This window comes from Tenebrio molitor, chromosome 9 (genome assembly GCF_963966145.1).
Source record: "Tenebrio molitor chromosome 9, icTenMoli1.1, whole genome shotgun sequence".
In the NCBI taxonomy this organism is placed as follows: domain Eukaryota; kingdom Metazoa; phylum Arthropoda; class Insecta; order Coleoptera; family Tenebrionidae; genus Tenebrio; species Tenebrio molitor.
Genome location: NC_091054.1, coordinates 8,389,894 through 8,412,836, shown reverse-complemented (window position 1 = coordinate 8,412,836; position 22,943 = coordinate 8,389,894). Strand labels below are relative to the sequence as shown.

The 22,943-nt window shown below is 40.1% G+C and overlaps 5 protein-coding genes across 6 annotated transcripts; 4 read left to right on the top strand and 1 right to left on the bottom strand.

Moving 5' to 3' along the window:
• The first annotated feature begins 2,494 nt into the window (after positions 1–2,494).
• On the top strand, positions 2,495–3,291 carry LOC138138135 (protein lethal(2)essential for life-like). Its single transcript, XM_069057897.1, has one exon. It carries the CDS (start codon positions 2,567–2,569, stop codon positions 3,122–3,124), a length of 558 nt encoding a protein of 185 aa, XP_068913998.1. The 5' UTR covers positions 2,495–2,566; the 3' UTR covers positions 3,125–3,291.
• An 828-nt stretch (positions 3,292–4,119) lies between these two features.
• LOC138138134 (protein lethal(2)essential for life-like) lies at positions 4,120–5,044 on the top strand. The gene has a single exon (XM_069057896.1). The coding sequence runs from the start codon at positions 4,253–4,255 to the stop codon at positions 4,889–4,891; it is 639 nt and encodes a 212-aa protein (XP_068913997.1). The 5' UTR covers positions 4,120–4,252; the 3' UTR covers positions 4,892–5,044.
• Positions 5,045–5,246: 202 nt separating this feature from the next.
• On the bottom strand, positions 5,247–11,636 carry LOC138138125 (E3 ubiquitin-protein ligase MARCHF6). Of its 2 annotated transcripts, none has more exons than XM_069057879.1 (3): positions 11,412–11,636; positions 6,677–8,472; positions 5,247–6,628 (listed from the first exon to the last, which is right to left on the bottom strand). In XM_069057879.1, exons 2-3 carry the CDS (start codon positions 8,466–8,468, stop codon positions 5,727–5,729), a joined length of 2,694 nt encoding a protein of 897 aa, XP_068913980.1. In that variant the 5' UTR covers positions 8,469–8,472; positions 11,412–11,636; the 3' UTR covers positions 5,247–5,726. The 2 variants fall into 2 exon arrangements, with proteins under 2 accessions (XP_068913980.1, XP_068913982.1); XM_069057881.1 differs by lacking the exon at positions 11,412–11,636 and adding an exon at positions 10,232–10,813.
• Positions 11,637–12,039: 403 nt separating this feature from the next.
• Positions 12,040–17,526, top strand: elg1 (enhanced level of genomic instability 1). The gene is made up of 4 exons (XM_069057876.1): positions 12,040–13,536; positions 14,598–15,373; positions 15,432–16,485; positions 16,533–17,526. The coding sequence occupies exons 1-4, from the start codon at positions 12,182–12,184 to the stop codon at positions 16,783–16,785; spliced, it is 3,438 nt and encodes a 1,145-aa protein (XP_068913977.1). The 5' UTR covers positions 12,040–12,181; the 3' UTR covers positions 16,786–17,526.
• A 3,799-nt stretch (positions 17,527–21,325) lies between these two features.
• Positions 21,326–22,233, top strand: LOC138138764 (uncharacterized). Its single transcript, XM_069058782.1, has 4 exons — positions 21,326–21,485; positions 21,535–21,693; positions 21,742–21,909; positions 21,963–22,233. Exons 1-4 carry the CDS (start codon positions 21,420–21,422, stop codon positions 22,113–22,115), a joined length of 546 nt encoding a protein of 181 aa, XP_068914883.1. The 5' UTR covers positions 21,326–21,419; the 3' UTR covers positions 22,116–22,233.
• The last annotated feature ends 710 nt before the right edge of the window (positions 22,234–22,943 follow it).

The following is a 22,943-nucleotide window of genomic DNA, read 5'->3' as shown; positions in this document are numbered from 1 at the left end:
CAAATTAAAAATAGGATTCTGTCATGAATATTTTGGGTTCTCTAATGCAAAGCATTTTTTTAAAGTAAAATTCACGTAAAAACTTGAAATAGACGTAGAACTTGACAAGTTGTATTTTAGGTATTTTAAGGAATTATCTTAATTCAATTTTTATAAGTTGATCGTTTGTAAAAGCTGCACGGTTAACAATAAAAAGGCTTCCTCAACAGTAAAAGAATTTGTTTGTACGGTCGCAATCAATAAATTTTGGACACTAGTGTCATCGTGCTGTCATACATTCTAAAACGACCTTTATGTATTAATAACCTTAATTTTGATTGCTGTGTCAATTTTGAAAATGCGAATGTCAGATTTACTGACAAAACATTCAAGAAGTTTTAAAAATCAGACAAATGGAGTAGAATGAGGTTTTAATTCATAAAAAATAGAAAACAAATAAATAAAAACTATAAACTTAATATTTTGTCATCGCTCATATTAACAAAGTGTAGATAAATTTGACAATTGCATCATTCATGTGTGACAATTTCAATAAAGCATGATTTACAGTAATTTTTTTATGACAGAAAAATGATGTCCAAAATTTAATGATCAAAATAGTACTTATTTGGTGACTTTACACCTCAATTTATTTATGAACCAACTTTTTCAAGTCAAATTAAAAAAAAAAAATTAAAAATAAAAATGCATGAGATAAAAAACTTCAGTTATCTTCCAGTTATCCACGGAAGTAGTTGTGATATTACGTTTTGTTTTAAAGAAATTGCAAATCATTGACGTGACGCCGTTTTAATATTATGTTTATCGATCCGATACTTTGATGAAAGTGGAAGCATCCATAGAACTGATCTTAATTAATGCTGACTGTGCAGCTCTGGAAAATTCACGAGTCTAGCCGAATAACCTCGAACGTGTTTGTTTTTGTAAAATCAAATTTACAAAACTTTGCAACATATTTTACAATGGATACATTCCACTCATTAACACCGTATTGTCTTTATTTATTTATTTGTTTATTTCGCGTTTATTCAAAAATTTAAAAAAATATTACCGACGTAACTCATGGCTTCTGATGATATTTAATTAGAGGCGCTTAATGCTTATTTATTTTTAGTCAGGATTTGATTTACACAGACAAATTCAATTGCACCTGATGCTTTATGTTGTTATAAACAAGGCTAATTTGTTTTGTTATTTATTATTATTCACTCGACAATGACTAGAATTAAAAATGAATATTAGAAAGCCGTTCGTTTGAACCGGGTAGAAAAAACCTTAATCTTTCAATTTTCATTCATAAAATATTACGAGTACCGGAGTACCAAATGGCAAAAATGTGAAATTCTCATTTATATAAATCATTGTTACAATTGACCTCACATTTATCATCTTGTTGCTGAAAATTATATGATGTAAAAGAAAACCTGTGGATTAAATTGCACCGTGGAAAATTCTAGATAGGAACTCGAACTGTCATTCTAGAAGACAGATTTGTTCAACGAATGTTGGCACTGCACTTCAATCGATAGTCTCGTCATGATAAAATGACAGTTTAACAACATAGATACATGAAATCATTGCGCCCATTACTCCTATTCAGTTGATCAATAAATAAATTCAGGTAATTAAATAGTTTACCCGCGTCATTTTTTTGGCAGTTTCTCTACATAATAAAACGTTGCCAAGTTGCTTCTTTAGATAATACAGACTTTCATAAAAGATTCATGCATCCAGTGGGTTATGAAACATAAAAATGCTAGTCATATGCCACTTATCGGTAATAGTGGACAATATTAATATGTCATCTGTCTGAATAATTAACAATTCATTTTTATTATATTCGTCTGTAAACAAGTTTATTCCTTATTTCTGTCTCTGCGCTTTTTTATTGTCGGTTTTTATCAATCTGATATAACAAAGAAAACTGTCTTTTTCAAAACTAAACTGGTGAAATAACATCCATTTAAAAAGTTATGTAGTTGTCTGTTGTAAGCTTGGAATTAAAACATTTCAATTTTGTATGCACGTGTGCAATGACAAGGCCCAAAGCAGACATAAATTTAAAGAATTTATGTTTTATAATACGCACAAGAAAATCCTTATTTTTCATGAGAACGGTTTTAAAATATTGTATTATGATCAAATCAATCAAGAAAAATTGTAGGTAACATTCTAGAAAATGTATGTTTTATAACATCAAAATGCACAACCATATTTTAAAATCGTTCTCCTGAAAAATGAGGATTTTTAAAATGTGTCACTTTTCTTGTCAAAATTGATATTTCTGTTGAATGCTTGCGTCCTCAAAAATAAATTGTACATATTAATTAATGATGAAAAACTGTAATTTGTAAAATTGTAATTTTTCCGTCTCATTCCATTCTAGTTGATCGAAGTGCTAACACCTGCTGAACGCATTTATTCTGGCAAACTCCATTCCGTTACGCTTGCGCCTCTGGAATTTTCTACGCGTGACATATAAATATGCCGCGGCGCGCTCATCATTCAGTTCAAAAAGCACCAAGCTATTGAAAAGAAGTAAGAAGTATCCAAACAAGCTACGAAGATGTCTCTGTGGTTGTGGAGCGATCCCTTCGACTACTGTCGCCCATCGCGCATCCAAGACCAGCGCTTCGGTCTGACCCTGGACCCCGAAGACCTTCTGTCGCCGATGATCCCGCGGGAGTTTCGCCAGTATCTGCGCGGGCCTGCTGGATACCTCCGCCCGTGGCGTTCCCAGGCCTCCCAGAGGGACGCCGGCTCCACCGTCAGCTTCGACAAGGACAGGTTCCAGGCCAATCTGGACGTGCAGCAGTTCAAGCCGGAGGAAATCACCGTGAAGGTGTCCGACAATACCGTCACCGTGGAGGGCAAGCATGAAGAGAAGGAGGACGAGCACGGGTTCATCTCTAGACACTTCGTCAGGAGATATGTCTTGCCCAAGGGGCACGACGTCGACAAAGTGGAGTCCAAGTTGTCCTCGGATGGGGTGCTGACTATTACGGCCCCGAGGGTGGAAGCGAACAAGGACGAGCACAGGGTGATCCAGGTGGTGCAGACCGGACAGCCGTCCAAGGTCGCTGAGGAGAAGAAGGAAAAAAAAGAGGAAAAGAAATCCGATTAAGTGTTTTTTTCAATTGCGATAACATTCTGGAATCATGTTTCATTTCTTGCAGACTGAATTTTGTGATATTTCTTAAGTTTCTTCTAGTAAATGCATTTTGTATTAAGTAGGTATTGTGTTCCTGTTAGGTGGTATTGCTTTAATTAAATAAAGACATTATTTGCAAATTAATCAGTTTTTCTTAAATACCTCTACTCCTTTTCCTTTTTAGTACAAAACAAAAACTGTTGACGCTTTATCAAATTTTTTCTTTTTCTACAATGACGATTAAATTCATTTTTTAAATGATACACAGTGTACAGTGACCGTAGTCAGTGATATACCAAGTGTACTCGTTTATTTATAAAGACATGTACATATGACATCGATAAATAAATCTTTTTTGATTTTATTCATTGCATTTTACCGAAATCGCTCACAACATGTTATAAAAATCATCCCTTGAAAGGTCGCCCGGTCTTGACCACCGGTACAACCTTGGTGTACATCGCATCCCCCCTGTTAACCTTGGGGGCAGTGATCGTAAGTACTCCATCCGACGACAACTGGGACTGGACTTGGGTCACATCGTAGTATCCTTTGGGCAGGACGTACTTCTTCACAAATTGTCGGGCAAGGAATCGGTGGTCGTTATCCTTCTCTTCGTGTTGTCCTTCTACTATGACAGTATTTTCCGCAACTTCCACGGTGATTTCGTCGGGTTTGTAATGTCGTACGTCTAGATTTGCTTCGAATTTGTCATCGTCGAAACTTACTTTCTGATGGGATCCCAACGAGCGCCAGGGTCTTAATAAACCACTTGCGCCACGAAGAAGACTCTTGAATTGGAAAGGAAACAAAAAGCTCATAGGTGTAGATTTTCTGGTCCGAAAGGGCAATAAACGGGAATTTAGGTACTGGTACTGAATTTTTTTGACTTGTCAGTTGAAATTTGACATATTTACGCAACTGCTTTGCATTTGTTTCGGAAAACTGTCATCGCATATTCGGGAACTTGTTCGAGATTGTTGCAAAATCCCGAAATACAATTGTCCACACAGGTGTCAAGAAAATCGCTTAAAAACTTTATAGAAATTATTTTTTGCATCTGGCGGATTCCATTGTTGAGCCTGCACAGTGACGAGTCTGATGATCTTGCGCTGTCGAAACGTCCTTCGAGGTCACTCCAGAATTTTCCACCGCATCTGTATAAATAGACACGGCGAGTCTGCCTCCACACTGCAACCGCACCCGAGTTATTTGCCAATCGCGAAAATGGCCCTTTGGACCTTGACCGATCCCTTCGCCACCTCTCGCCCTTTGGACAGACACTTCGGCTTCCATCTGGACCCCGGGGACTTCGCGTTTCACAATTTCCTGCGTTATCCTGAATATCTGCGTTCTTGGCGCTCGGCGGCATCGTGCCAGGACTCCGGATTCAGCGTAAGCTTCGGCAAGGACAAATTCGAGGCGAATCTCGACGTGCAGCAGTTCAAACCGGAGGAAATTACGGTGAAGGTGTCGGACAATACCGTTACCGTGGAGGGGAAACACGACGAACGGGTGGATGAGCACGGGTACATCTCCAGGCACTTCGTCAGGAGGTATGTCCTAGCTGAAGGACACGACGGCGGTAGGATCGAGTCGAAGTTGTCTTCGGACGGGGTTTTGACCATCACCGCCCCCAAAAACGAGTCGGGGGAAGAGAAGATGATTCCGATAGTGCAAACGGGGCGATCCTCCAGAGAGGTTGAACAACAACAAAGCGAAGGGGAAAAGGAAGAGTAGAGTTATTTTTATGGTGCAGTTCTTACAAGGTCACGCTTGCTTGCTAGACTGACACATGATATAACTGCAAATAATTATTAATTGTTATATTTCTGTAATGGTAATCTTGCAGCAAATGTTTGTTTTCTTGCCAAATAAATAGTTTCAAACTTATGCATTTATCCGGATACTTTCTAGAATAATTGATGGATTGATGCATCTGTCCACGCATGCATTCTAAAAATGTACTGCCAAAATAAAAATTATGTTGGCACCCTTTGCATTTGACGTTGGTTTTTACGACCACGACTCGCAAATTTTTGGAGAAAGATTTTAGATGCTGGGCGTGATGGGTTCTGAAACGAGATAACGCAACTGGTTGCAAAAACAGTCTTTATTATAGTAAAATAAGTAGGTAGTAGAGGTAATAATGAAATCTTTTTAAAAGACTTGTTCACTATGTGACACCTAAGGTGAGATTAGTGCCAACCTTACGTTATTTTTGAAGCAACAGTATATTTGCGGAATAATCTCTTAACAATAGTAATATTTTTGACTTTCGTAAAGTCGCCCTATTTAGAGAGGCATTACACTACAACATTTAGGTACGCCCTGCGTGCAATTTTGTGTATATCACAGACGTCATAATTTTATATAACAATTAGAAAGAAAAAGATCACCTTCGGTCGAGCACTAACGTCACGTCGTCACTTCAAGTACGCTACTGTAGACGAAATCAAAGTAAATTTTTCGCTATGTACACAATAAAAATAAATAATATTTACAGGAATGAACCTAACCTCAAAACTTGGAAAACCGTGTACAAACAAAAGACCCCGAACAGCAACCGAGATATTTAAGTGGCCGTCTGCGACTTGGCCTTCCTGTGGTCGTAGTTGACCAATCTCTGCCCGACCAGATACTTATCATTCTTGATGTGCTCGTACAATTTCTTAAATTGTCTGATTTGTAAAACTACCACCACACCCACTACACAGAGCAGCAGGAGGAACGGATACAACCTCCTCGCTATCAGATTCCTCGTCTGCAAGCTGGTCACGAACAGCGGAACCACCGTGTAGGCTAAGACGTACGGTATCGCCAGCGCCAGACCGAAACTCACGATAACCGGAGCCGCCAACTGCGTAAAAATAAAACTGAGGTGCATGTCTCTGATGCCGTCCCTGTACGCCCTCTCGATCGCCGCCCGCAAGAACCAGTCCGGCCCCATCATGGTGACCGCGCACGCTATCTTAGTGTAGAGGACGCCCAACGCCCAGTCCTGCCATATGAACAAGATCGGCGTCTGATGTATGGGGACCCGCAACGGGACGATCACCACCAGCTCCAGCAGCATGCCGAAGAGCAGCGGGATCACGCCCAGCAGGATGGTGCTGGCGACTATCGTCTTCAGACCCAGGATGCACCACTGCTTCAGTCTGGAAATCATGGCGGCGCGACCTTGCGGCAGCCAGCTCATCACGAGAGTGACGGCGCGCGCCGACAGCCAACACAAGTAGAGGCCGCAAGCGGCGGTGTAGAGCTCGTGCACTTTCACCTCGGTTTGGGCGGCGCTCGCCGAGATCTGGGGACCCGGGGGTGGCGCCCCCACGAGCCACAGGGCCATCACGCGCCGCCCCAGCCACACGGGGAGCGTCAAGGCGGTCAGGCTGAAGGTCACCAACGAGAAGCACACCATGACGAGGAGGCCCACCAGGCGGGCCACGAAGAACGAGGGCCGCTCGTACGGTTGGAAACCTGCGAAAAGAATCGTCAACAATTGGTTGGCGTGTGGAGGGGACGGACCTGATGGCGGTTCCATCATGAGGAGGGCTTGGTGGGCGGCTCCGAGTCCCGCACCTGGCTCGGGAGGGTTGGCCACGGCTTGTCCGTTGACGTTGGGCTCGTCCCGGTTCTGCTGACCATCCCCGTTGCCCAACAAGTACGAGTGGATGTTCAAAACCCAGGCCACGGCTCGGCACCAGTTGCGCACCAACCCCTTCAACCAGATCCTGGTGTGCGATTGTTCGAGCAGGGCTGGTAGGATGACCTGGAGCAGGAGCAACTCGAGGGAGAGCTCGTTGACTTGCGTTTCGCTGTTGAGGGAGACCGTGTAGGGCAGGAAGCTCGGCAGCAAGATCTTTAGAATTCTGATGGGCAACCACAACATCAGTAGCACCACGCTCCCAAAGATGACGGCAGAAATGAGAAGCTTCCTGATGTGTTCCAGTATCGGCAAGTGGATCATTTCTTGGATAGGACTGAAGTCGGGGTCGTTGAAATTTCGCAGGAACCAGAGCACCCCGGGTCTGAGGATCTCACGGAGGAGCAGGACGAAAGAGGCGAAGTAGTAGACGTAGACCATGCCGATCAGCCAGTGGATGAAGATGGACGTCCCGGGGGCGGCGCTGAAACTGCTCTCGCGGTCTTTGAGCGAAGCGTCAAACATCGCCAGGGAGCAGATGTCCAACCACCACCCGCACACCAGAGGGAGGATCCCGATCTCCACCACCGACAACATCGAGACTTTGACGACGACGTAACACAACCCCAACACTCTCTTCGCCTTGTAGAAACCCAAAACTCCCGCGACTCTATGGAAGAACACGAAGAACAACCCCACGGTGCAGTACCCCACCAGAGTGGTCAACAACCCCTCGAAGTGACTCGCCGACGCCGTCTCGCGCATGTTGACCAGCGACAGCGTCATCAACCCCATGTGATACGGCGAGTAGGCGAAGATCAAGATGAAGAGCGTGTTCAGCGAGATGACCCAGAAGACGTGTTCCAAGAACATGAGCGACCCGTCCAACCCCAACAGCCTCTCCCAGGTGATCTCTTCGGCCGCTCGGTCCCACTCCATCGGGATCCAGTTGTTGTCCTCGCCCCCGTTCGCCTCGTTCTCTTCTTGGGGATCGGGCGGATTCTCTTGGGGCTGCACCGCTCCCTCCGCTTCCTGCGGCTCGTTCTCCGCTTCGACGTTCTCCACGTCTTCGGGGATGTTGTTGTTGAGGACGGGAGGCGGCGCGTCTTCCGCGGGGAGGCCCGCATTGTCCCTCTGCAACCAATCGGGACCGCCCCCGTGCAAGATTTGCTCCCTCAGCCAGACCAACCCCGCGAACGCGAACAGAGTGCAAGTGACCACGAAGCACCCCTGGAATATGTCCGAGGCGAGGTTCTCCATCGACAACAGCTCGAACGGGAGGGTCAGGATCGCGTCGACTGTCCCCGCGAAGAGCGCTCGGTAGATCCTGCACGCCGTCAGCGGCACTATGCCCAGCCAGGCTATGGCGACGAGGGTGTAGTGCAGCCAGTACTTGATGGCGGTGCCGATGGACGAGAGCAGCCCCGCCGCCAAATCCTTGACGGGGAGACGTCTCGGCATGTCGGGGGAGTAGATCGGGGTGAAGGAGAACCGGTAGCTGCACAACTCGCAGTACTCCTTGCGTGAGTAGCGCATCCACTGCATCAGGCACTCCTGGTGGATCCACTTGATGCTGCCCGTGCAGATGCACGGGTGGAAGAGGGGTCGGTCGGGGAGCCCCTCCGAGCGGCACACGCGACAGATGTCGGCGCTCGACAATTCAGAATCCATCATGACTCTGCAAATCAACAAATGAGACGAGGCTAAAAACACACGAAACATTCAAAACGGCGACAAATCTATTTCAACGTCACGGATGTTTTTGCTATCGCACCTGTGTACGCCTAGATTTGCCGCCTCTTCTGGATTAGTACCTTTGACATTTGACAGGTCGCTTGTCAATTCAAAGTTTTGGTTGCTTATCAATTTTCAAAACGTAAATTGCCGTGTTCTCAGTTAGTTAAAGCCGAAAGGTTTATTTTTAAGACTACATTATGCAAGGCATTTATAATGTTTGTGACAATTATTTAATTTATATTATCTACAGGTTTTTTTAAATAAATGTTTCTTACATCGTAGTTGGCTGTGAAATTTGCCCCCTACAATACATAGTGTAACTGTATGTACTTAAAAAAAATTAAATAGGAAAATTGAGGTGATTATTTGTTTGCGTAATCTTTAAGATATCGTAATTTAAAGTAAAAAAAATCATCACAAATAATTAAATTCAAACCCAGCAACAAATTTCGCCTATTCAATTGATAAAAAAGTTATTGTAAAGTGACAAAAAAAATACAACAGCACAAAGGACAACACTGACACACACTCGTCATTGTTGAATACTCGTACTATTCCGGACACGGAATCTTGGCCACGACTGACATTTAACTGACAAATATGTGTGAACTGGCCTCTATTGAATATAACCCAACTTTTGACTCGATAATGCCATTTCCCTGCTTTTTTGATGTCACAAGAAAAACTTCAAAGTGATTTTTAATAATTGTCATTTATTAATGACACTAATGACTGGTTTACATAATTTTTTTAGAAATGTCTAAAAAAATGTTGGCCAAGATTCCGTGTCCGGAATAGTACATATTTTATAATAACATATTACAATAAATGTATCCTGTTTTGGGGAATAAGCCATTTTTCCTTTTGCGAAAATAACAAGTGTTCATGTTGACGTGTAAACAAAATATGTATTTACAACTTACTGAAGTAACTAATGTGCATGAAATAGTCTTGAAATAGTAGTTTATTTGACGAGTTTGTGTGTAAATTGGCCCACGAATGCCAAAAAAGGCCCAATTTTCACACGAACGAGCGCCTTAAAGGCTCCAAATCGCTTAAAACCTTTAAAACTAGCTTGACGTTTCGTTTTGACAAGTTGTGACATTGATTAAAATCCGTTCACATAGGAGAAAATTCTCAAATTCTGACAGTGTCGAACAAAAAAATACTTTTTTGCTTTCCTAGCTAACTCCAAAACACCTTCATGAATCATTTGAAAAATAATAAACAATGAAAACTGCAAAGTGACAAGTTTAAGCTGTCAAAAGTCAAATTTACAAATCCAGAAGAGGCGGCAAATCTGTACGTATACCATAAACCACAGTCACCTAGGGTGTAAGAAACATTTATAACAACCTGTAGAAGCTCCTTGCTTCTACGCAACAAAATCAATTTTCTGAATAGTAAAAGTAGGTACACTATGTCGCGCAGGCGGCAAATAATGTTAGAATAACATCACATACAATACCACACACTACTCGACTGGATTTTATTAATTGTTATATTTATTGGGAAACAGGAAGTAAAATCAACGATAACAGGGAGTAAAATCAACGATCACAACAAAAACGTAAATACATATAAAATTTGACATTCAAAATTCACCAATTCATTTTTTCCACCCTTTGTATATTTTATATGTATGTTAACCAGGGTATAAGAGCCTCTTTCTTTAATTGTCCACCCTACTTCATACGTACCCCACTGAACGAAAACCCACAAGGTGGTGGTCTAGGACCCGCACTTTTACATTTAGGGGAAGCAATATTGTTCTAGATTTTTTCGGAGACGTGAGCCCTCGACAACGTCCAAAATAATCGTACCGTGTTTACGAAAACGCGATAAAAGCAAATCAGTTGCGCGCCTAAAAATATAACGTGGCCGCGAGTGCACTCGTACTTGTTCGCCGGCGGAAAAACATCAAACTGGACCTTTCTCCCTTGTGCTGTTTTGTAACGGGCGCGACATCGACCTGTGAACGTCACAGATCGTCCAAATTTCTCTTGTGTGTGTGTCTGTAAACACCGAAAAAATAAAGTTAACGACCTTCGAGGGGCTTTCACCTTTCGAACCCGCGCAAGAGAAACAAACGTCTTTTCGAATTCAATTAGGTACATTTATTTTCCTTCTCTTGTCGTCATCACACGACACCACGAAACGCTCATTTAAACGGCGATTAAATTTCCACGGAAATAATTGTCCGCTCGACACCAGCAACTTTTATCTGATGTGCTCGTTCATTGTTCCACTTTTGGTGCAAGTTTCACCGTTACTGACGACAGCCTGGAGGTCACTTCTTGTGTTTTTATCCACGGTTTTTTCATTTACATAACTGATTATCGCCTTATGTAATTGGTCATCTCGCCGGCCCTGCAGACAATCAAGACTTTCCGATGCGTTATTTTTGATTTTGATACGAACAAGTGGGAAGTGTTCCAATTGCGACATGATTCACCCTGCGAATGTCTCAAAGGTCTCTGGTGCAGTCCGAAAGGTAAACAGAACGCTCTGGCACGCTTTATCGAAACATATCGGTTTTGATTGGTGCGGACGCTTAATCATAACCGCATTTTCTATTCGTGCTGATTGGGACGTTGCTAAATCAGGACTGCGCTCTCATGCATTATTTTAAACTTGTTCTCGACATCAGACTCGCATAATTAATAACGCGGAACGGTTTGGTGGTAAAAAGCAGATAGAATGCCATGTGAGGCCCCACTTAAGTATCCTTGAGTGATGACAACCGCAATTCTTGTTTAGAACCGAGCGGTGGACACTGGACTGGGAGTTAATCTAGCATTACAGCGACTACAGCGTAATCACGACTTAATAATAAAAAACGTAATAAAGAACAATGTGTAGGTATATGAAAAAAAATACCTGATCTCTTTGGCACAGGAATCTACTTGAATGTGAAGGCCATCTTGGTTGTGTGTTCAGAATTGGAAATTCATTGTGCGGTTGTGATAAAACACTTGTAAATTAGAAAGACACTACGATTTTTAATGAACTCTCAGGATTTCCAGGACAAAACTATTTACTTGACGTAACACACTCCACACACCACAATCTACCTAACAGAAATGAAATCCCTAGATCCCTACGCTATATTAGGAAAACACGAAAGTAACTAAGACCGAGGCGACCTCTGGTAGTGGGACATGTAAGTACTACAATTTGTCCTGCTTTTTGTAGATAACAAACTGATTTCTATGGTCTACCATAGACATCACTGACAAAATACCTCCTTGCAAAGTACTGACACTACTGACGTGTCCTTGCCTCCTTGGTTCTTTCGATACAATGCTGCCAACCTTTGATCAATGGCCAAATTTGCCATTGCAATCATTCCACCAATTTTATAATTCTAATTATGTCACATTTTTCAAATTAAAGTATATCAATGATATCTGTGTTTTTTTTACGGATGGTTTGTTGAAAATACTGGTTGTTGGGCAATATTTAAGAGTAATGTGGTGTGACCTTAGCCACTTTGAGATTTGAGATCTAACCTTACAATCGGCAAAATGTCAACATCAACAAGCTGATGGTTTGGCGCCAAGCGAAGGAGTGGTGCACGAGTGCACGATGTGTTTTTATCCAGTATTATGATTTGCATCGTTATCGTGTTTTAATTGATTCGATTGTTGATGAGAGCGATGAAGGACGTAGCGTTATGCTCGGAGAACAATGTAAGTTCGGAGGAAAGAAAAGTGTGTGAGAATTCGGCGAATGAAATCGAAGAAAGTGTGACTGTTGGTGCTTTTTTGACCAGTGAGAAAGAGAGTGAAGAAAAGAAAAACAGAAAACGCAAAAAGAAATCCCGAAAGTCGGATCTTGCGAGTCAAAAAGATTGTTCAAGTGGTGGGTCAAGTAAAAAAGTTGGTAATGGTGATAGCGCAAATGGGAATGAAGGTGCTTCATTTGTTGAAAAGGAAAATACAAATGTTAATGTCACGAGCCCCAAAATGGACGCGTTTCAGTTTATGATGAACAGTCGGCATAAGAGCATTGGGAGAAATTCACCGGGGAGAGAGATTGATGATTCAGATGACTTTACAGGCAATGTTCCAGTTAAGAAACAGATGCAGGGGAGAAAGAAAATGTTGGAAAGTTGGGCTGAGGCTAAAGGGGCCTTGAAAAGAAAGAGGGAATATGAAGAAATTGGAAATTGTATTGATCGCAAACTTGTTAAGAGGGGAGAAAAACTTAAAAAAATGCTCAAGATTGAGTGTCATAGTGATGATGAGGTTATCACAAAGAAAAAAAGATGTGCAGTGCTTGAGTCAGACAGTGAAAATAGTAATGATGTAGTGTTTATGGAAGTAAAGAGTGAGAAAAAATCTAGTGTTAAAGGGAATAGAAGAGTCAGAAATGGAAGAAATGGCAGATTGTCTTTGCATAAAAAGGATGATGGTTTAGATTGTGATGATTGTGAGGAGGGGAAATTGACAAAAAAGTCAGTGAAAATGTGGAAATTTAAAATAAAATTGAATATGGAGGAGAACAGCAAGAAAGAGGAATTTTCAGAGGATGAAAATGATGATGCTTCACAAGTGCAGGGTGATGGAACACTTAGTGAAACAGTTCAGAGTGAGACAGTATCAGAATCTCAAAATGAGATAGTGAATGAGGATGCTGCATTGGGTGGAAGTGAGAAAACAAATGTCACTAATGTGATTGAGAGTGAGATCACATCAACTCAAAATGGTGTAACAATAGAAGAATGTGAGAAAGATCTCAACAGCAGTAGAAGAGTCTTGCGAGCTAGAAGATCCCAACCCAAAATGTATGAAGAGTATGTTTTGTCTGACTTTGACGAGGATGAGAAAAAACCCTCCAAAAACAATAAACGTGAAAAGAAAAAAATCGTTAAGGTAGCTCCAGTATTTCTAAAAGCTAAACCAAAGCCAAAATTGGATCCAGAAGTAGTTGAAGCAAGAAGACAGTTCTTGATGAGTGGTATACCTTCTTCTTTGAAGAAAGAAATGGAGAGACAGCAGTGGTAGGTTTTTTATTTGGTAGTAAGTTGTCATTGATATTTAAAAGGGGCGTGGTTTTTTGATTGGTGGCGTCACCTTTTAATGTTAGTAGCAATATAACTTAAAATATATTGTAGACAACTAAATGGACGTATTAATTATATGTATTGTAGGTGGATATTTATTATAAAAAACAACATAGGATATTTGCACAGAACAAAAAGAGTATAAAAAAAAAACGTCTTCAAGGAAAAAACTACTTGTTTACGCAAATGCTGCTGCTGTGATGATAAAAGGATTTATTCAAAGTGACAAGTCATTTGCAAATTTATATTACGATGTCTTCAATTAGGCATTTTGCAAAATCACTGAAAACAGCAGGTCATTTTGAATAATTAAAAGTTATTATTCAAAGTGACACTGTTTTCCAAAAAGCCTAATTCTGCTATAAGCCTGCGACATATACACCGTTCACGTTGAATTGAGCATTCCTAAATCGGCATTATGTTGGTTCCCTGCATGCCACTATTTACAAGACGTAATCACATTGCCAAAAAATAAAATCATTTGACCTTGAAATACCAAATCCATCACGAATTTACCACGCTAAATTTGCATTATGTTGGTTCCCTGCATCTCAGTATTTTAAGACATAATCACATCGCCAAAAAATAAAATTATTTAAGCTTAAAATAGCCAATCCATCCTGATTTTACTTTACACAATATGATCAACAAAAAAAAAAACTAGAATGGGACGGCTGTGGAAAACAAAGTTTCGAAAAACGTGCGGCGTAACTTAACTATCGTGACATTTATTTCAAATTTATGTATTTGGAAAGATATACATAACAGAAATGTATTTTCGAAATAAGAACAAAGAAAACGATATCTGGGTTTCCCAATCACAACTTTTTTTTTGGAATTTGGGCAAAATTTCTTTTAATAATCGCTGTTAGTACGATTGAAGTTACGCCACACTTTTTCAAAACTTTGATGTATTTTTCATAACCGCCTCTTACTCGTATCAGTTTTCTTGCAGATCATATTGTATTATTTGATAAAAAAAACCTTTTTTTTACTAGCAATGAAGAAATCGATTTTGACGTTTTTCCAACCGTGAGCCACGTACAGCAGATATCGCCGAATAACGTCTTTTGGAATTTACCTAAAACTGAATTAATATTAAAGGACATAGAACCAGTAAAAATGGAATTTGACTATTTAGGAACGAAATTATTTGCCACTGAGAGTTTAGATCAGATGAATTTGAAAGAAATTGACATTCCGGATAGAATGAAAAATTGTAAAAAAATTATTAGAGTAATTAAGTCTCAAAATCCCAACTATCCAGTTTACAGAACTTTTAAAACTGTGTATAACAAGAGTGGCTACAGAGTCGAGAGAGTAGAAGTCGAGGAAAAGAAAGAAGAAAGAAAGAGCCCCCCTAAACGTCGAGGTCGCAAAAAAAAGAATTCTTTGGATAAAAATGTGGAAGTTGTGGCTTCTGTGGCGACAAAAGTCGACGAAAGTTTAAATGTTCATGCCATGTGGACGGAAAAATATAAACCCAAAGCGTCAACAGAAGTCGTTGGTAATCACAGTGCAGTGTCTTCGTTGAAAGAGTGGTTAACAAATTGGCTAAATATGACAAAAAACGTGAGAACAAAGAAAAATTGTTCCGACGACGAATCAGATTTCGACATTACCGACAGTGACAGTCGTGACAGTACAAGAACGAATGGCAACACTGTAATCGTGAGAGGCCCAACTGGTTCTGGCAAGACCGCGGCAGTTTACGCCGTCTGCAACGAACTCGGATTTAACATTCTCGAAGTAAACGCATCTAGTAAGAGGACAGGTTTGTGACACGTCTCTCTTCAATCTAGCTACGAAAATTACATATTTTTTTTTTACAGGTAAACGACTCCTGCAGGAGCTCCAAGAAGCCACCCAGTCCCACCAAGTTCGCAAAAAGGGCAACTTACTGTCGTTCGCCAAAGAAGTGAAGAAAGAAGAACCGTCGAACCCGAAAATGTGCGTCTTGTTGGTCGAAGATGTGGACGTAGTTTTTGAACAAGACGAAGGCTTCAGTGCTGCCCTCTCGCAGATCATTGCCACAAGCAAGCGTCCGATTATTCTCACCACCACAGACGAACCGTCTTCTGGTGTACAAAGAGTAATTAGCGATCATCACACGATCTCTTTCGCTCCGTTGCCGTCCATTTTGTCCACTTGGTTGCAAATAGTGTGTCTAGTCGAAGGTTGTTACGTTCACAAGGACTCGCTCGACGAGTTGTTAAGCTACAACAGGGGCGACATCAGGCGGACGTTGCTGCAATTACAACTGTGGGTCAGTTCGGGGGGGCAACCGTACAAAACTGAAAAGATCGAGGTCGTCACCGACGTTGATCTGGACAAAGAAGTCAAGACGGAAGACGACATTTCAAATATATCAGATTTGAGATTGGATGCGAGGAACGAAAGTGACGAAGATGTCAATGTTCATTACGATTGCATCAGTTGCGGTCGAGTGATGAAAAAATACAAATCGTTCAGTTTGCCCCGATGTAACAACTTCGAGGTGATCTGGTGGAACTTGCCCACAATTTTAAATCTACCGAACTATTCGAATGTGCGACTGGATCGCAACAACAGTTGTGACAGTCCGCAAAGTACAACTCGCTCGGAAAAATCAAAATTGAACTCTCTGTGTGACGTTTACGATTCGTTAGCATTCGCCGACGTAATATCAGATAAGAGTCAGTTTCACGAGAGCCTGGAACGAAGATGGCGAACGAAACCGAAAAATGGTTTAGGACTAGAAGAAAACACGAGTGACTACACTGATCACGAGTTTCGTGACGATTTAGGTCACACCTTACTAACCGGAAGGATAAAACTGTACAAAGAAAAGTACGAAGAGACCTCTAGCGGGATCAGCATTTCGGTACCGGTGCCAGCAGAGCGAAGGTATTATTTAAATCGCAGTAATTATTTTCATGACGATTGTGTTGCAGGTGGCGCTCAAAACAGATTTCTGGCGACGAGCGGTTACAAAGCGCCCTCTTACAGTCGGACTTGTTGGCACGAAAGTCACTGGCGCTGGATTACATGCCCGTGTTGCGAACCATGGCGAGGTCTGAGTCTGAGCGCGCCGCCATTAATACGAAACGAGGAAATCGGTTCTACAATTATTTGAAAAATTTGAGCGTCAGTGGGGGCGAAACCACATACAAATTAGCGTGTGACGTGTTCAGAGATTTTAAATGATTTTTGCCGCATTCATTGTGTTCATTTTGTAGATATAATTGTGTTGGAGGTGATATCGAGGATAAGACATAATTTGTAAATAATCTTTGTCAATTTTGCATGGCTTGATGAAGCAAACGAATCGGGTCCAATGGAAAATATACACCAGATTTTCATTTTGTGTATTATTTAAAGCCTTTCCAGTTGTGAAATAAAGACCACGTAAAAGATATGTCCATTTTTTGGAAGCCCCAAGTTCAGGTTACACTCGACAGCGATTTATTTTGTCAACTGTCAAAAAATCTAGTAATGCAGTTTTTCTTTGTTAAAAAACTGACTAGTTGTTACTAAATTATACTAAAATCTTGTGTTTGTGGCGCTAAGCAAGAATTAAAAAACGATTAAGATGATCAAATTTTATTTGACATAATTTCATTAATGTTGGCAACACTGTTAGAAGTGACAATTTACATAATGATTGAGATAGGCAAGTAAGTTTCCATAAACAAAATAAAAAAACAATTCTTTTTTGTCGAGTTAATGTTGCATTAAACTCTTGTAGGTACCTAGCTGTAATTTAAAATTCAAACAAGTCTTAAAATAAAGAATTCTTGGTGGGCGTATACAGCTGTCAGTCAAGCTTGGATCGGATGTCATTTTTAGAGAGTTAAATAATAAGTTCAGGCGTGAATGCGTCAGCTAGCACCACAATCACTGTGTATGCTTGATTGCTAGTCAATAATAAATCGTTCATCTGTATAATTACTTGCAGTTTTACTCAGTCACGTGATGCAGTGACACCCTAATGGGTGTAGTTATGGAAATTTAACTAGACGGTGTCATGTCAGAGTAAATTTAATGGAGCAGGTCACGCTTCGTGCAGGTGATGGTTTGATGATGTAGTGACTTCCTGTGCAAGCTGTACCTTTACCTTATAAACCGCTCGGTCAGCACCGAACCGACGAACCTCCTGCACCGGATCGAACCGACAAATCTCGAAATAGAAAATTTTCATACTCGGCAATTTCCCTACGAAATTAACGGCCACGGTGCGTGTAATTTTTGTGGAAAATAATTCACCCCACGGACGTGTAAGTGGCGTCACAACGCAATAATTGAAACGAGAAATCGCGATTGAAATTCAGATGAGATCGGCATATGCGTACAGGAGATGTTTTTACCCTTACTGATAATAACTTATTGATTTTTGGACGGGGGCTGATCCGATTGAATTACGCGCGTAAGAGATTTATTCAATTTTATTCAAGCCGCGTGCGTTTATTTGACAAATTTGCATAAAGGGAGTCGAATTAAAAATTGTTTTGGTTTTTATCCTCACCGCCGACCGTCTTGGCTTCGGAGGCGGCCACCGCCGATCCCACCGAGGGACAAGCCATTAACGCCAACAAATTAATTACCAGACATTTGAATTAGTTCGGTCTGGGTAAATGGTACATGCTCGGCAAACAAGGCCCTCTATCTTATCGCGCGGGTCAGAAAAGGGTCCGTTTTATTGAGTTTTTATTACTTGCTCGTGGGGTTTAATAAAGTTTTATTCGGGGCACGATTAGCGGACTTCGTTTTGTTGGATTTAAATGGCAAATCCTCCGGCTGCCGGGATTACGGCCACTCCAACAAATATTCAACGCGATTCCCAAAAAATTAGCCACGAGCCGAAGGGGGCCGCGCTGGGACAAACAAAATGAAAAATGGAACGCAGTGCACCGAGCCAAGAGCAACAATTTTCTTCTCATTATCGAAATCCGTCCTGCTTGCGTCACAAACAGTGTTGCCAGGTGACTGTCATAAAATTTCCCTACTCTTATCTTGAAAATTCCCTTTTTCAGCCTTAATTTCCCTTTTGTTTATTGCAGGCTATGCACTTGCATAAGTGAATATTGTTCTTATCACTAGTTAGCCAATTTTTAAAAAGTGGATCTATAAGCCACATTGAATTAAACTTTTTAAATGGTTTAGTCTTATTAGTACTTTTACCGAACGGGGCACTTTCGTTCGAATGATCTGACTTTTTTTTTTCTGTTGTTACTTGAAAGAACGAAGAAAGAATGGCAACGGCTCGGCAAATATTAAATGAAAACAGCCAATAAGTCCTTCCTGGAGTTTGCAATTCTTATTATATTTCTTATTAGTTCTATGAATATATAAAAAGTTCAAGACAATAGGTTATACTGTGACAATAGTATCAGCAGATTCGGTCGGCGTCGGCAATTAACCACTTGGCACTGCTTCTCGGAAGCAATGGGCTGTCGGCGCGGTTTAGCGGAACGACCAAAGTAAATATCTCCGACAATTTTGTATTTTTAGAAATCATGGAAAATCCCTATTTAGAAGATAAATTCCCCTTTTCCCTTTTATATTGAAAATTCCCTTAAAAAAGGGAAATTCCCTCTCACCTGGCAACACTGGTCACAAATGTCGTAAACGTCAACTTTGACGTTTCGTATGTCGACGGTTGACGCTGAATCAAGCTCAGATATGACACGGGTTACCAAGATTCGCAATAATTCGCGTTTTTATTCCCTTACAATTTTTTGCCGAAGGTCAACACATGTTTTACATCGGTACATGATTCCGCAATATTTTTTTCTGCTTTTGAAAATAATATAAATACAAACCAAGCTACACAGTCGTGCCAGCCACAACATGAACAATTTTTTAAGAACCTTGTTGTTTTTATCCGGGACAAAATTTGGTTGTGGATTTTCCCCCGGTGTAAGTGCAGCTTCATATAATTTCTTGTGTTATGTTTTACAATTGCAGATGGGTCCTATAGGCCCCATTAATATACTTGAACTGAGAGAATGTGACCCTCCAATTAATAACATTAATGGCGATATTAAGTTGCACACAGAAAAAGATAAAAGCAAAAGTGTATCTTTTAGTTTTGATACCGCACAAGACTATGGAGACGAATTGGATGTAAATGAGTTTTAATCTAGTTTTTTTCCCTAAAAAGATGTTGCAGGTCACATTCAATGCTGACAAGTGGGAGAATAACGCCTGGCAGAAGGACGTCTACTCTGACAACAGGAACTTTTTTGATTTTATAGACAGTTATTGGTCAAAAGTTTGGCAAAATGCTGCAAACAAAATTTCTCCCCCGATTACCGACTCCAGAAGAATTCCATCGGTACTAGGTATGGTAGTCTGTATGCCCACTAACAACATGTTCTGTAGGGTCAACACAGTTTGGAATTCTTCAAAGACACTTACAAAAACATTGACATGCCTCAAACGCTTTACGGAAGATTCAGATGTATTTTGACGATTTCAGCAGGTGACGAAGATCTTATTTGTCTAAAAACTGAAATTGAAGTCTCACCACCGTTGTAACATGGCCTTGAATGATTTTATGTGCTTTTCCAAACTTATTTTTGAAAAATAAATTTCATTTGCAAATCTATTCAAGTGTTTTTTTTTTAATTTGAAAGAGTTGGCAAGACCGTCCATTCAAACTGACATTTGTGTGGGTTACTGGTACTTTCGTGGCCGCCTATGATTCAACATAAAAAGCAACCATATTATTTGTATGTACAACTATGTAGTTAGCCCTAGTTAATCAAGCAAATAAGTGAAAAAAGAGACTTTCATAACGTGTTGTACACACTATTTTTTTGCATATCGAAAAAAGTTGAGAAATTTAGTCTAAAAGATTTATGAAAAATTACAACAAAGAAATAGGTATGCTTATCAATCATCTCCAAGGTGATGGAATAAAATGATGCAAAAAAAGTACTATACATACTTTCGCTACGATTTTTCGTGTAAAAAAAGTGCTACTTTCACTACGATTTTGCGTGTCACTTTCATTACGATATGCAAAAAAATAATTGGCGTAATTAATTTTTTTACCATTGACGCGAGCCAAGGTTTGTAATGTCAAAATGTTGTTAAATTGTTACAGAAAAAATTTTCCTGCCTGATTATGCCCATGTCAACAAAGTGTCAAAAAAATGAGAATTAATATCATATAACCTGATGACAGGTTATGATATTTACGACCGTTTTACAATAGAGCATTTTCTATTGCGTCAAAGCATGATTTTAACAACCAGTTAAATAATAGTAGTTAAGTAATAGCTATTTATTATACAAGTGTCTTATAAGGCAAATAAGTCACTAGTGTAATACATAGTTTTATCCAACACCTCCTTCTGTCACAGTTCTAATTCTTTTTGATGTTCAATAAACTGTTCAATTCTCTCTAAACTCATTATGTAATTATAAAAACAGTTTAATTATGGGTTCATAAGTCCACTAGTGTTTTATAGACCTCATAATATATTCAAAATCGGCATTATTATGACTTCATAATAAACAAGTGTTGGATAAATAAGTAAATAGTGGAACTTTTTAGTCTATCAGATCTTTTTGTTTTCTTGAAAGTCAGCGCGACGTTCAAATTTTGTAAAATTAGTTTTGACCTTTAATATTAGACTAACGAAAGAAATACGTAAACATTTTTTGAATAAAAATGGGAAATGTTATTTTTTTAATTAGATACATGTTGGAACATTCTTTTCAAGGTTTTGACGACAAATACATCAATTGGTGTAGTTTCATGGAGGAAATGTTTTTTTGCAGTCCACTAGAACTACTATAAAGCTGGTCCACACTGTGAAGTTATTCATAAAATGAAAACTGTCATAACAGTGTTGATGCTCTGGGGGGCAAAAATCCTTCTTGTCGCTTCCAATGCAGTAAGTCCTTTATCTGGTTTAATTAAAATGTTATTTTGTTACAATGCAGGCTGGTCCCGTCGGTCCCATAAAACTCTACGAATTCGGACCATGTTCTGAAGACGTCAACAATATAGACCTCACGATGCAACTGAATACTGAAGCGGACAAAAGTAACAGCGTCACATTTTCCTTCAATATGCCACATGATTTCGGTGATGAGTTAATGGTAAGCCCCCCACTTTTGAGTATCATCTTGTGAAAATAATTCAAATAGTTATCGCTTGTGGCTGAGAAATGGGAGAACAACGCCTGGAAGGAAGATGCTTTTACGGAGAGCGACAGAAATTTCATGGAGTTCGCCAATGAACATCTGGAGGTGGTTTGGGAAAATTTCAGACAAGCGTTGGAACCCCAAATCGAAGATTCGAACCTGTTCCCGGCAGTACTGCAAATAAATATAAATGCTGATGCGTCACTTTCATGTGTTTTTTCTAGGGAGAGTATTCCATAAAGGGACACAAAGAAAGCTATCAGAATATCGGCTTGCCTCAAATTCTATATGGAAGATTTCGGGCCGAGATATCTATCTATACAGAGGAGGAGGATTTAGTTTGTCTGAAAGTGGAAGCCGAGACCTATCCGCCCTAAGAGTAAACGTCTTTGGATGTCATCGTAGAGTTGGACCGCACAGCAATTAAGAGATTTTACTGATTCACACATTTATGTTTGTAGTTTATCAAATAAATATATTCACCAACGAGAATAAGAGTTTTGAAAATCGTTGACGCTATTCTTTACATTTTGACGTTTATCGACTTTTATCAGACAGTTGTACCTACCTATGTTATCATGCCAACGTTGTTTATTTCCACTAAGTTTTCTGGGATTTTGAACCATTTTTAATTCCTTGGGAACAAAAATTACACTTTATTCTTCAAAAAAGGTACAGAAGTCCTAGTACTGCAGATAGTGCACAAATGGTAGTTTATTTAACGAGTTTGTGTGTAAATTGGGCCTTTTTTGGCATGAGTAGGCCAGTTTACACACGAACGAGTTGAATACAACGTTTTTTTGTTCGACAAATCCCTTAAAGGCTCCAAATCGCCTAATATCTTTAAAATTAGCTTGACGTTTCGTTTTGACAAGTTGTGACATTTATCAAAATCTGTTCACGCAGGAGAAAATTCTCAAATTCTGACAGTGTCGAACAAAAAAGTATTTTAAAAAGGTTTGGTTTAAGAGATTTAGAAAGTTTAAATTCCAAATTACGTAACATTCTTTAGAAGCATAAAATGTTCCTCAAAATGCAATATTTAATAATTCCCTTACTCTTATCATAACCTCTCATAAACACAGAAATTCTTTCAAAATTATGACAGTTTACAGATTTACATCAAAGACAAAAAAGCGTCTGCCTGAAAAATTTTCAAGGTTACCAAAATTCTAAATACATTTCGGAAACAGATATCCTTTCAA